At 41.4% G+C, this 13,727-nt stretch overlaps 1 protein-coding gene across 1 annotated transcript; it reads right to left on the minus strand.

Annotated features, from left to right (window-relative positions):
- Positions 1-585: 585 nt before the first annotated feature.
- Positions 586-8,860, minus strand: kcnk1b (potassium channel, subfamily K, member 1b). The gene is made up of 3 exons (XM_072391161.1): positions 8,322-8,860; positions 6,081-6,476; positions 586-4,104 (listed from the first exon to the last, which is right to left on the minus strand). Exons 1-3 carry the CDS (start codon positions 8,674-8,676, stop codon positions 3,848-3,850), a joined length of 1,008 nt encoding a protein of 335 aa, XP_072247262.1. The 5' UTR covers positions 8,677-8,860; the 3' UTR covers positions 586-3,847.
- Positions 8,861-13,727: the final 4,867 nt, after the last annotated feature.

A 13,727-nucleotide genomic window follows, 5' to 3' on the forward strand; every position in this document is an offset into this window, starting at 1 on the left:
CTAGAAATTCAAGCTTGGTGTCATGTTCTCGCAGGTCTGTTTTTTCAATGCTAACGTTTATCGTTTATCTTAGCAGGTGACTCATATTATTTTATAATAATATATGATATTTATATATTATTTTTGTGCTGTGTTGTTTTCAGTTAATCACCGGCTGTATATCTGAGCCCTCCAACTTCAGTTAGTGTTGTCACAGAGACAACGCTGTGCTGAACCTCTGCCTTCATTTCAAATTCAAAGAAGAGATGAAAGCCCTACCAAGGTTTTCTTAAAAGCTACACGAGTCCCTGCAGTATCACTTCCATTATTATGTTCTGCTCTTGTTTCCCATTCATCCAAGAGGACTCATGGGCAAAAAACATTTTTTGTCTATAACTCTCACCTCTACTCTTATTCATTGGGGTTTCGCTTTTATGGTCATTTCATGTCAGGTAATAGCACATGTTGCTAAGAGCTGACAATGGTAAAGGAGCACATTTCCCATGAGGCACCACAGGATCAGTCAAAATCACTTTCGCATTCAGCATTCAGCAGCAGTGCTGGAAATGAGACAAATAAAATGAAAAGACTCAAGAAAAAGTCAGATTAAATAACAGTAAATCAACACTTTATTTCAGACATACAGATTATTTCGGATATTTTCCATTTAACGTATTTTGTTATGTGAAACTTATTCCAGGTAAAGCTTGGTAGCAAGTGACAATCCTGTATTAGAATACTGGTATTGTAACAACAAACTACTTGACTATGCATATGAATATATAGCATCCACAACAACTGTAAAGATTTGTACAATAACTTATAGATTACACAAACACTAAAGTTTTCTCAGCATGAATAAATAATGTCAGTGTGTGTCTGTTTGTAATCCTCCATACAATGTTTACTCCCTGAATGAAATGAGAACTAGCTCATCTGTAAGCTTTCATCTTCAAAACCAACTATATGAATCATGGCTTTGCAGGGTCGAAGCTTAAGTCCACATCAATCTATTGAATCTATATTTACAATCTTTACAGTAAAAGAAAGTTTGCAAAGAAATGTCTTCTCAGTCGAGAATATGAACAGAATTTATGTTTCACAGTTAAACATGAAGGCCCACGTCGGTTAGAAAAAAAACAAAAAAAAAAGGAAAAAGAATGAACCGCTGCTCCATAAATTGCAATACAATGGAGCTCAGACAGAGTCATTTACATTTCTATCCCTTTTCAATGAAAGTATGTTTCAATATCAGAAATATAACAATGTTGATTAACACAGTAGTTAAGGCAAAACCAACTAAAACCTGACAGCAGCATTTACAGCATTTATACATTTTATGGCTGAAATCTTTTCACAAGCCCTCAAGTTGCTTCCGTTCATCGGTTTTAACTAGAAACAAAGCAAGAAGTCTACCAGACAACATCCTGACACCCTCAGGGGCTGACTGCGGCTCTCGTAGAGTGCGTTTCTTAACTTAAAAGACTGAAGCAATACTACATCATCACCTATGTGGGTCAATCTTATTTTATGCAATCTGAAAGAAATTTTTAGGATCACAATTGAAACCTTAAAGGGCGATGCACTTTTTTTTTTTAAACACTGGAATGAAAACATGTTTTCAATGATCATCCAACAACACGGATGGGGACTTAGTCAAAACCTTATTTTAGAAATGCTCACTACACCAGTACGTACTGCTTAACATAAAACTCTGAATCGCACCTCAAAGATCACAACGAGCACAAAAGATTCCCCTTTGACCGCGTCATTAAAAAGGCTGTGACCTGGTGTGTTGCAGGAAAGAAAGACGAGGTCTAAACAAAGACTGTGACGGCACTGAATCTCATTGGAAATGCAGCACTTCCTATAAAAAGTACTACCGAGTACACGATCATGTGAAGAAGCAAAAATACACACTTTCACGTAACATGACACGTACATTTTCATTAAAAGATTATGGAACACTGTTTGGTCATTGGTTTACATGAGATGGAGGATCAGAGGACAGATGATAACTTTAAATTCCTCTTGATAGAGATACATTTTTTATTATTACACATGGGTGTATGTTTCTCGAGGGTGTGCATGTGTATTAAACTCTAAACATGAAGAGATACTTTCCTTTCATAAGCACATTTAAAAAAAAAATTATAGCAGATAATTAGAACTGTTTTAGCTGCACTGGCGTTTGAATTTAAGATTTCAAGTTCTCTAAGGTACCATTTCAAGTACATCACTTTCATTCAATGAAACTTTGTAAACTTTCCTTGTGTCATATTCAAAAATATACATTTCAACATTCAAATTTTGTAAAGACATTAAAACAGTTTCCACTTTTTTGAAAGCTTCCAGCAATTGCCAGGCCTTTACAGGTTCCCCACAACAAAAGTCTTGTCAGTAAAAAAAGATCTACAGCTTTCTCAGATTAAATCATCCTTTTCTTGAGATATTCCAGCTGTTATGTTTCTAGATACTGCCTGGCTGCAGTCCATGTGCAAGCAGAGCTCTTTTCATGACAGCAAAATTGAAAATGCCAGCCTTCCCTTTTTCTTTTTTTTCTTACAGTCTCACACACAGTGAGCCATTCGGATGGATCAATAAATCATGGAGCTTCATGCATGAACAACTCTGCTGCAACACGTTGAAGGTCACACAAATCTCCACAACGTTTTCCAATCACCCTGAAATGTGACAATGTGCAGTGCAACGTGGATAGCTGACACCTCTCTGAGAAGAACCCGAAAATGCTACAACACATTGACTGTACTGTCTATTTTCTTCCATGCAGCAGCTTCTTTAACAAACCATGTGGTTTGAAAACTCAATCTACTAAAATGTGCAGATGATCGTCTGATCCTGGTCTTTTGAAGCTATTTCCTCTCTATTACTTGACCGTGCGACCCACATAGGGCAAAAAAAAAAGCCCTTTTCTTAAGAAAAATCTGTTGTTGCTAATTCAATACTGAACATATTGTAGCTCCGTAGAGCTTGGCCAACAACAAAGTGATTAGCCTGTGCTGTGCACAACCCCCCGCCCCTGCAAAAAAAAACCTCTCTCAAATAAAGATGTCATGGGACTCCTTTGTTTTGTCATTGTCTGAGTCCTTGATGCAGCAGCCCAAATTCAATTCCATCCAGGTCCCTTTGTCCCATGCCTTTCTCTCCTGTTGCTCTCTAACTATCACCTCCAGACAAAAGAAGAAAAATGCCCAGTAATGATGATATCAAGTATAAGATGTCATAACACATCACCAGTAAATAACACTAACGTTAATTCTTACTTGCAGATATTTGTGTGTCTTGGTTACACTTTGGCTAATCGTTAGCAGGTGTGTTCATTCAAAGTACTACGTTTAAAACATTTACCAGATTACGTACAATCCAAATAGATGTCACGTGTTTCTATTCTATATGAAATATGTCCATATCTATGTTCTATTTTGTGACTGATGATACTCTTGTATTTCCGCTAGATTTAAAAGACAAATGACTTAATAAAATATTCCTAAATGTGCAATAAATAATTCAGCTGTTACAGATGCTTCGCTTCTGAGAGTCATAAATGCAGCAGAGGACTTTTCCTTTATCACTGACTTTTTATTTATAGCTGCTGTTGAAATATTAATTTTTCCCTTATTAATTTACACTCTCTGCTGGCTAACACACTATTGTCTGTATTGTGGTTCAGTTAAGGAGGTTGTTTGCTTGATATAAGTTGTCTTAACCAGTTGATCTCTAAAAGTTTTCAGATATGAGTGTTGTAGAATGCCTACAGTTGAGACTGATCTACTCATTCTATCTACCTCTAGTCTGGCATGCGTTAGCCCGCAGCTTTTACAGTAATCGGTGGCGATTCTGTCGACATTTACTGGATCATAGGGTCATCGTTGGGAGAGGCCAGAGCTGGGACACTAACAAACGTCTGGCTTTTGTCGTCACAGTGGGATGTGGCACTGTCGGACACAGTGGTGAAGGACAGGTGATCGTGCTCCAAAATGGCGAGGCGGTCCTGCGGCTTCTCCTTCTTCAGGTAGAACATCTTCCTCAGCTGCTTCAGTTGCTGCAGCTCACAGAAGGTCTCCAGCACCACCAGCATGACTATCAGGCCCAGGATCAGGTAGACTGAAGAGAGAAACACGCAGAATTAAATGAAATGTGAATAATTGACTGCAGTGAGAGCTAAGATAATTATCATACAGAAGACAGTAAATATGATGCTGACATAAACTTACATTTTCTTCAAGGTGTTAGAACACCTCTCTTTGCATTAGAGAATAATGTTACAGAACTATTCCACCTCCCTCTGAAAATGTGGCTTTTATATGTAGAGGACAAGTTAAAAGAAAAATCTAATTGCTTCTTTATTGTGCCAACTTCTGTTGTTCTGTGCACTGACACAAGGGGGCAGTAGTTAGCTAACCATGTGCCAAACAACATAGGATCTGCTTTGTTGACCAGCACGACCAAAACAAAGAGAGGCCTTTTTCAGACAGTGCTCTAAATCTCCTGTCTGGTGTGTCTACATCAAATTTTAGATTGTTTTTTTGGTTTGTTTTTTTCCCTTTTGGAGAAATATAGTATTTGTTTCCAAATCTTTCACAGTGCAATTGCATTTAGGCAACGGTATGTTGTTTGAGCAACGTTGTTGACATGCTGCATGAATGCAGAAAGCACAGAGCAGTGCCCTACTTCATTCTCAAATCAGAGACTACTTATAACCGAGCGTAAAAAAAAAAACAGGCTAAAAAAAACATATGTGGCAAAGTCTTCATTATTTGTGCATACTGCATTTGGCTCCTCCGTTCCAATGCAAAGAATGTAGGTTCAGATAGCGGTGACCAGTGGTGTCACTTCATACACAGACATGTAATTCTTCATAAAGGAAGTTGCTTAATTGTGTGTGGGGGGCCCATTATGCATGCAGACACATTCTGTTGAAGCCTTCTCTCCTCCTACAAACTGACACATTGTTCCTACTGACTGACGTCACCTCCCTGGCTGCTGCGTACCACACACCCACGTCACACATGCCGGCGACGATTGACTGGATTAGCGTTCGACATTCATGCACACCCACAGCTTGTCAAGACTCAGTGGTTTCAAACTGAGTTTCATCCCAGATGCCGTTGGCCCCGACAGCGACAGCATGCAGCAGAAGTCACGCAAAGAATGAAGTCTTTGTGCCTTGCTGCTCTCCAATAAGCCATGGCCCTATTTCAGAGCTGCATCATCTTTCCGTGGGTTTAAGCAGAATGGAAAATGTCAAATGATGCTTTTTCAGCCGCACTTAACAGTTTCAGTGAGAATTTGCATTGTTTAGGAATTTGCTGTGACGTATAGACATTACTGTAACATAAGGCTTCCAAATAGAAGCAGTTTTAATGATACCTTGTGTGAGTGAGGCTGCTATATTTTAAAATCAATAAGTGGGATTAAGATTATTTTTGTTCTGAATCTCATTTAAAAATCAATATGGAGATATGTGGCTTGCTACTCCTTCTTTCTATCACCCTAAGATGTTTTGAGTGATGTGCCACTGTATGAAACAAACTAAAAAAATTATTAATTAGAAAGAACAGACCATGAAGCTAATGTGTGCATTTTTTACTGTGATGCATGTGCATCCCATATTGGCATAATACAGGATTCTGCAAAAGGGATCAAGAAATGGACCCAGCAGATTGCGTGACACGTATGCAGGTCAAAGCTCACAACCATAAAAGCTACAGATGTGATATCCTCACATCAGTAAATCATTACAAGCTAAATTCTTAGCAATTGGGACGATTCCGTTTTAGACCACAAGTAACATTCACATAAACTTCAGGGGATTTGTGGGGGAATTTGGTGACTTCATGACTTCTTCAATGAAAAAAGATTTCTGTTCTTCCTGTGTGAATGAATGTAGCACCTGTGATATCCTCTTTGCGCCTGAAAGCAACAGAGCGTGTGGCTCTGGTGTTGAGAAACACAGACTAATGTGACAATTAAAACCAATTAATTGTCAGAACATCGTATCACTGAAGATCAGCTGAATTAGTTTGAGATGCAAAATATTCTAAAAACAATTAAAAAACAAAAGCTCTATCAGCACTCACCGGTGATGCCCACTTTGTAGAGCTCCCTGAACTTCTGATTAGCGGCCTCTCCGGGTACGTAGTCTCCCAGGCCGATGGTGCTGAGAGAAATGAAGCAGAAGTAGAAGGACTCCAGGAAGTTCCAGTTGTCCTCCAGCGCTGAGAAGATGGCAGCAGGGATGAGAAAGAAGCACGAGACGGCCAACAGGGCCAGCAGAGTGGCGTGAACAATGGCCACCAGTGGTTTGGACAGGCCCCAGCGTGTGTGGATGTACACGATCGGCCTCCGTGTGCTGAACACCATGATCCGTTGCACCACAGCCGTGAGGAAGAGGAGCGTGAAGGGGATGCCAATCATCGAGTAAATAATGCAGAAGGCCTTACCGCCGTCGGAGAGCGGTGCTGTGTGGCCATATCCTGTAGGGAAAAACAGAAAACGGGCCACAGAAAGTGTTTCAGTTCCAGAAACAGGAACAGACTGCAATGAGAGCACAACATCTAGCACATAGGATTGTGTTTCCTCTTCCTCTGAGTCAGGTGTGCATTATTCGCATACGACAGCGTTCAAATACAGTAGATGTTTTGTTGAAAAAAAAAAAAGGTTTTCAGACTTTTCAAGTTTTTCTGAAACACGCTGTTACGGTGAGTCTGAAACATTTGTCACAGTGGCAATGCAAAAGGAAAACATCTGCCCACATATAGGACCCATCAATGAGCACTTAGTTCAAACAACCTTTGCAGAAAGGGCAACTTCAAGTCTTCTCAGGAATGTTCCTAAAACCACGGCACATCTTTCCTCCTCAGAGGTACTTCAGCTCCAGACATTTCTGGGTCACTTCTGGAGAGTTTTCCCTCTTGGTGGTATGGCTCAGGTTGTTGCTTTGTGTTAACATAAAGCTTCGCCCCATCCCGAGCATTCAGGAAAGGTTTTCAATCAGGATTGCGCTTCCCACAGAATGATGCTGCCCTCATCGTGCTCCACAGTACTCTCATGCTCAATGCCTGGTTTCCTGGTTTAGAGCTGTCCTCTAACTGGCAGTTAGGAATAGCTTCTACCTTTCTGTAAGATTCTCCAAACCAACAAAGAAGTGGTTTACAGTTTTCTTACATTAGAAAATAATGGAGGCTTCTCCTGACCTCATGTCTTCTCGTCTTCTTTTCTTTTTGTTGGGGTGAAGAAAGCATGACTTAAATACCTGACAGGGTCATGCGAAGCAGACCTAACGTGAATCTTTAAAAACACCAGGGCCCATTAACATAGGTGTGAAAATAAATTTAACTGTTTAGAAGTGACCTGAGAGGTTAAGAAAACAATTAACCTTCAGCCTCTATTTCTTATTTGAGCAACACAAAGCAATGCCTCTTGTTTAGAATACAATGAGTACAGGGCTGCACCCTGAGCCGGGCCTTTGGAGGACTGCTGAGGATTAGAGACAATAATATTATGGTAACTGGGAATGAATTTCGTAACTTCCCTGACGTAACACTGTGTAGCAAAGGTAACAGAAAATATCGAGACGCCTTTGACCTGTAAGTCAAAATTCTTTTAGCGCCCATGACTTCAGAGATGGAAAACCTACCACAGAAAGTCAACTCCATCTAATCAAGATGTTTGTCAAGATAACGTTCAGTGCAGTCAGACTAGAAGTAGCACACCAGGCATCCGTAGGATCATGCATGTTGCAACCTCACAGGTAACTGACCCCAATGTGGTCGGGCTAAAGTTCCTCAGGTAACCTGACTGGCAAGCAGCTGCAAGCCATGTTCTTTGGTGCTAAGCAAGATCAAAGGAAATGCACGGCCACCCTGTTATGCAAAAGGAGGGAATGACCCTCATTATTATTATCTCAGTGCCTGAGGAGAGTGAAAGAGATGATCCAGTTGATATGGGCACAATCTGAAATTGTGTTTCTGTCCCTGACAACAGGTATAAGCCGTCATCTGCCTGGAATATACAATACACGTTGTCATATAATTGTAAAATATACATAAAGGCGATGGAATAACGGACATTTTTGATCAAATACATGTGACATAATGTAGTATATGTTACGATAAACAAATTAAGCGTGGTAGTTAGGCCACGTGTTTGTACAGCACACTGTAAGTCGTTCAAAACGATGAAAAATAGCCCACGTTCGGCTCAAAGCTGGCCCGTTCTCGTGAAGGATGCTTCACGAAACCTATATTTGATGTTATGTTGCGCAAATGTGAGCGCTGCAGCCAGCATCATCATGCAGCCTATCCTGAGCGATGACCTACCTGTGGTGGACAGCACCGTGCTGGCAAAAAACAGCGCAGAGGTGAAATCCCAGTTCCAGTTGGCTGAAGCATTATTGAGTATGGAAACCCCATAATTACTGGCCTCCAGGGCTTTCTTCAGAAAGCGCTCGAGCCGCTCCTCGGAGAGACACTCGTTTTCCTGGAGAAACTGTTTTTTGATGGCCCGCAGCTCCTGACGCAGGAGGTCTTCATAGGGCAGCTCGACCGATGAGAAGACGACAGCGCCGAATATCAGATAAAGGAGATAGCCCAGAACTAGAGATACAAAATACCACGTCGATTTGTGATTCTGTATCAAACGCACACATGAATTGCTGGCTAAAGACTGAAGCATTTTCGAGAGATATATCTGTTACGTTACAATGTTACGTGAGTATAACAATAAACTCAACGCTGAAACCGCGTCACTTGTTATATTAACGAAATATATGCTACTGTATGTCAATCTAAACGAGGATGTTGCTGCAGACAAAGCTCAAATGAGGTATCTTCTTCCCCCTCCGCGAAACCTGCTGTGGCTTGTGGTGCTTTCAAATATAATAGGAAACCCTAATCTTACACAATGCGTTGATTGTATTTTAAAAAAAAGAAACTGATGTTCACGACGCAATGCTCACAAACTCGCGCAGAGTTGACAAAAAAGTCATTAAAAACTAATGGGTGTCCTCTGATTATTTAGACCTGCAATTATGTTGCTGGTCTACAATTTAAAAAGCGCAACCCTAAAGACTCTCATAGCTGAACTCTCGAATTTCCGAGTTGAGCAGTTTCGTGAAGGTAGCAAAAGATGTGGCAGCTACGAAGCCCGTGTGACGTAGAAACTTTTCCTTCCTCCCCCCTCAAGTCGTCTGGCCTGTTTCTCTCGGTTTCTATGAACAACAACGAGAAACGTCACACCGCTTTCATTTTCTAGAAAGAGGTAGTTAAACATCCCAGGTGGCAAAGCAAAAGAAAAACCACAATGAGAGCAGAGAAATGGGGAAGTGGAGAGGCGTTCCACAAAACTAAACGATTCCGGTCTAGACATGGCCCACAGATTTTGTAGTACAGTATGGCCAATGGGTGGTCCAAATACAGTATCTGTCCCATGGGGAACCCCTGTCTGTCAGGTCAACAAAGCAGTTAAAAAAGCTTTGATATAAGTGATAGAATGAATTAACAAAATCCACATGAAGGCTCATGCTGATCCTATAGATAGACGTTGACTGATTTAGTCAGCGTGTGTGGTTGTTTGTCTCATTTGTGTCTGTGTGGCCCTGTGATGGATTGGCGATGGACCTTATTTAGTCTGTTTCCAACTTCAATCTGACACCCAATTTTGACAATGTCTAATGAGAAAGAGGATAGATTTTCGCAAACTATTCTCCAGAGACCAACTTATCTGCCACATCATCAAGACAACACAAAGGCAAAGCCCTGCCAACATACCTAATTTACAGGGAGTACGGCGGCAGAGGGAAGCAATGTAAACAGGGCGGATCATTGTTCCTAAAAGTTTTATAACTATTTGATATGGGAATTTGCCAGTCAGCCCATGGCACTATGTTTGTCCAGTTGACTACCCAGATGAATACTCATTGGACCATTTGTTTTTGCAGCTAAGATAAAATTTAAAAAAAAGGAAAAGACTGAAAAAAACATTGATTCACGTGACAGTGGCAGAGGAATAATTCACTAAGGTGAAGTTAACAGATTTGAAGGTCTGGACCAAAAGGAAATTCTGCCTTCAGCATGCAGAAGTTGTAACAGGAGTTTATGGCAGCTAATTAGTTTGATTGTCAGTCATGAAAAAAGTTTGCACACTGAGACTCGACTGTACACAAGGAAATAGCTGGTGTCCAGTAAACCTTTGCATGTTCGTGAATTCCATATCCTATCATCAGGAAAAAATATTAGACATACTTGTTTTAATTAGATTATTCTAATTAGATATATAAATCACTTTTACAAGCAAAGAAGTTTAATCATTTAATCCAATTGGCGGTGTCTAGTGTTTACATGGTAGTTTAATGTGATTTTCAGTAGAAGTTCAGCAGTTTATCTTTAGACTAATTTATGAGTTGAACAAACAAAGGCATGCATAAACATATTTATGTCCAGCCATTATCATAGTTATCATAGTATCATTATAGTTATCATAATATCATAGTTTAGTCATATTATGCTGCTTTTGGATTTCGCCCTTTGCTTTGCTGCATTATATAGTTTTCTGTGCTTTTGAAATGACAAGTTCACAACTTTAAAAAAAAGCAATTTTGTCCTATTGAAGATGCTTTTCCTGAACTTCGCTTTGCTGCCCTGGCTTCTCTTCAGTTGTTTGTTTCCATCACCAAAACATGAGATTTTAGGTGCATTATTTTTAAATGTATGTGACAAAGCATTGACGTACAGTGGATCAGACATGTTAAATCCTCCAACAGACCGCTTGACTGGAACTCCAGCACTGTTATATAGTTTTGCGGCTAAAAGTAGTACTGCAACTACTACACCTCAGAAAACTTAATACATTTGAGTCTTCGGATATTTGTTTAATTAAGAATGAATTTTTGAGATGAAATTGTAAGCCATTACACAGAATCATTCCACAACATCCACATAGTAACAGCAGCATAGAGCTTTAAATATCCTGCAGAAAAATCTTCTGAGCTGGTTCCTAATGCGCATAAATTTACCAATACAATGAGCTGTAGCCTCACAGGTGGTGTCCTTGGTTGTGTCACAAGCAGTGAGAGTGATAGCTGCATCTTCATGGGCTGGGACAGGGTCACTGAGGTCAATCATTGTAACTTTGATTGTGGTTTGACCTGTCAGCTAAATTAGCATGCAGTATCTGAGAGGTGAGCAGTGCAGCTGAGGACATGCTGACTGATTCTTCACCAGCTGAAACACCATCATACAGGTCAGCTTTTTTTAAGGCAGAGGTGACATCAGCATTGTCTGACTCTAACCATAGAGTCTCTGTAAAATTTTCATATGGAATCGCATTATCAGATGCTAATCTGGCTGTGCTCTGTGCAGCCTAAGAAACAATATAATTTTGGCCTGGTGTGATTGAGGCATCGTCTGGACAGATTGTGGCAGCATGAGTCGAAACAGCACCACCTGATGCCTCATCAATGCAGTGCAAAGCAGCTGCTATATCAACAGCTGACCAAATGGAAGCTGAATTCTCATCTTTTGAGATGTTGGCTTCCCTTGTTAATTCCGCAACTGTATAGACACTGATTTACTTAACTGAAGCCATGTCATTGTGTGAGGAATGATAATATTTACTGAAGTGAAGAATGAATAAACAACCCAACTATCCACCCATTCATACAGCAAATTGACATACATATAATTACATGTGAAGAGCTTGTGTCATTGCTGACCAGTTACTCTCTGTCAAATGTTGAAGAGCATCATCTGGTGTTATTCTCCACCGAGGATTCACATGTCATCTGATGACTATTTGCCTGTCCTCACTCATTGAGGTTTGAGTGCGGCTCCATTTGGAAACCTATTTAATGCCCTTTGCAGACGACAAAATAACTAACCAAAAGCTGTATTAGACCAGCCATTACATATATATAAACCTACCTCCACCAACTTCCTTTGTGAATATGAGGGGAGAAGCCAGTCACTGCTCTGTGCTCTTCAAGTATCTACAAAAGTAGAACAATGTTATACACAAAAGTTGCCATTTTAGAATGATGTACATTTCTTTCACATCCCTGTGCTGCTTAAGTGCAGGGTTGACTTGCATACCTTGAGCCTCCTCGCTCTATGTCTAGAACAAAACTCGTTAAGGCCCAGGATATCATCAGTGGACCTGAGGCTGTGAGACAAGAGTCGATAATTGTACAATCAGTTTCTGCACAGTTTTAAAATACTAATATTTATTGGTTGCATTAGATAACATAGTAAAATATGACAATATGTTTATATTTATGCATTTGGCAGACGCTTTTATCCAAGCGACTTACACTGGTAGGCAGGTAGGGTAAAATCCCTTGCTACCTCCTACTGGAAGTAGCAGGGGATTTTAACCCAGGTCACCCACATGAAAGGTGGCTATCTTACCGCTACACTATCCAGTCCTCTACAATAAGTAGAACTAGCATATTCTTCAAACTCACCTTTATCTGAAAGGCTGCATTCAAGTATCACGCTCATCTTCAGCAACTGGGCTGACTAAGCCAAAAAAAACTCCCGAGTTAAATCTTTAGCTGACTACCTCCATCAATGCATATTTAATGTAAGACAAAAGATATATGGCGATTCGAACACACAGACTGGAGTGTGTTCGCTACCCAGGCCACACTGGACTCCCACATGGACATTGACTCTTACGCCTCCTCCGTGCTGGACTTCATCAACACCAGCATCAACAGTGTCACCACTCACAAACGGATCACTACATTCCCGAACCAGAAGCCGTGGATGAACAGAGAAGTCCACCTACTGCTGAAGGCACGAGACGCTGCTTTCAGATCTGGCGATGCTCAGGCCTACTCTTCATCCAGGGCTGACCTGCAGAGGGGCATCGGGAGGCCAAGCACAGCCACAAGCTAAGGATCGAGGAGCACTTTAAAAACAACTCCGACCACCAACGCATATGGCAAGGCATCCAGGCCATAACTGACTACAAACCCACCAACACCACCCCAACATCCAACAACGCCTCCTTCCTGAACGAGCTTAACAGCTTTTATGCTCGCTTTGAGAGGGACAACCAGGAGCCAACCACCAAGGCTGTGCTCACGACAGGACACCAACCTCTCACACTCTCCCCCACCGACGTGAGAGCCTTAAGGCTGCTGGCCCTGATGGCATCCCTGGACGCATGCTCAGGACCTGTGCTGGGAAGCTAGCTGAGGTCTTGACTGACATTTTCAACCTGTCGCTGGCCCAAGCAGCTGTCCCCACATGCTTCAAAACCACCTCCATTGTGCCAGTGCCAAAACATTCCAAAGCTGAGAGCCTCAACAACTTCCGCCCTGTTGCACTCACCCCCACCATCATGAAGTGCTTCGAGAGGCTGGTCCTGGCTCACCTCAAAACCTGCTTACCACCCACACTTGACCCCTTCCAATTTGCCTACCGCCAGAATAGGAGCACGGAGGATGCCATCTCCACAGCACTACACTCTGCCCTTGCTCACCTGGACAATAACAACACCCATGTGAGAATGCTGTTCATAGACTTTAGCTCAGCATTCAACACCATCATCCCCTCCAAACTGATTAGCAAACTCAGTGACCTGGGTATCAATGCCTCCCTCTGCAACTGGGTACTGGACTTTCTAACCAACAGACTGTTAGGCTGGAGAACCACACCTCCTCTACACTCATCCTGAACACCGGCGTCCCACAGCGCTGTGTGCTGAGTCCTCTCCTCTACTCC

The sequence above is a fragment of the Leuresthes tenuis genome, unplaced genomic scaffold, assembly GCF_036924035.1.
Source record: "Leuresthes tenuis unplaced genomic scaffold, fLeuTen1.0.hap1 SCAF_8, whole genome shotgun sequence".
NCBI classification, from domain to species: domain Eukaryota; kingdom Metazoa; phylum Chordata; class Actinopteri; order Atheriniformes; family Atherinopsidae; genus Leuresthes; species Leuresthes tenuis.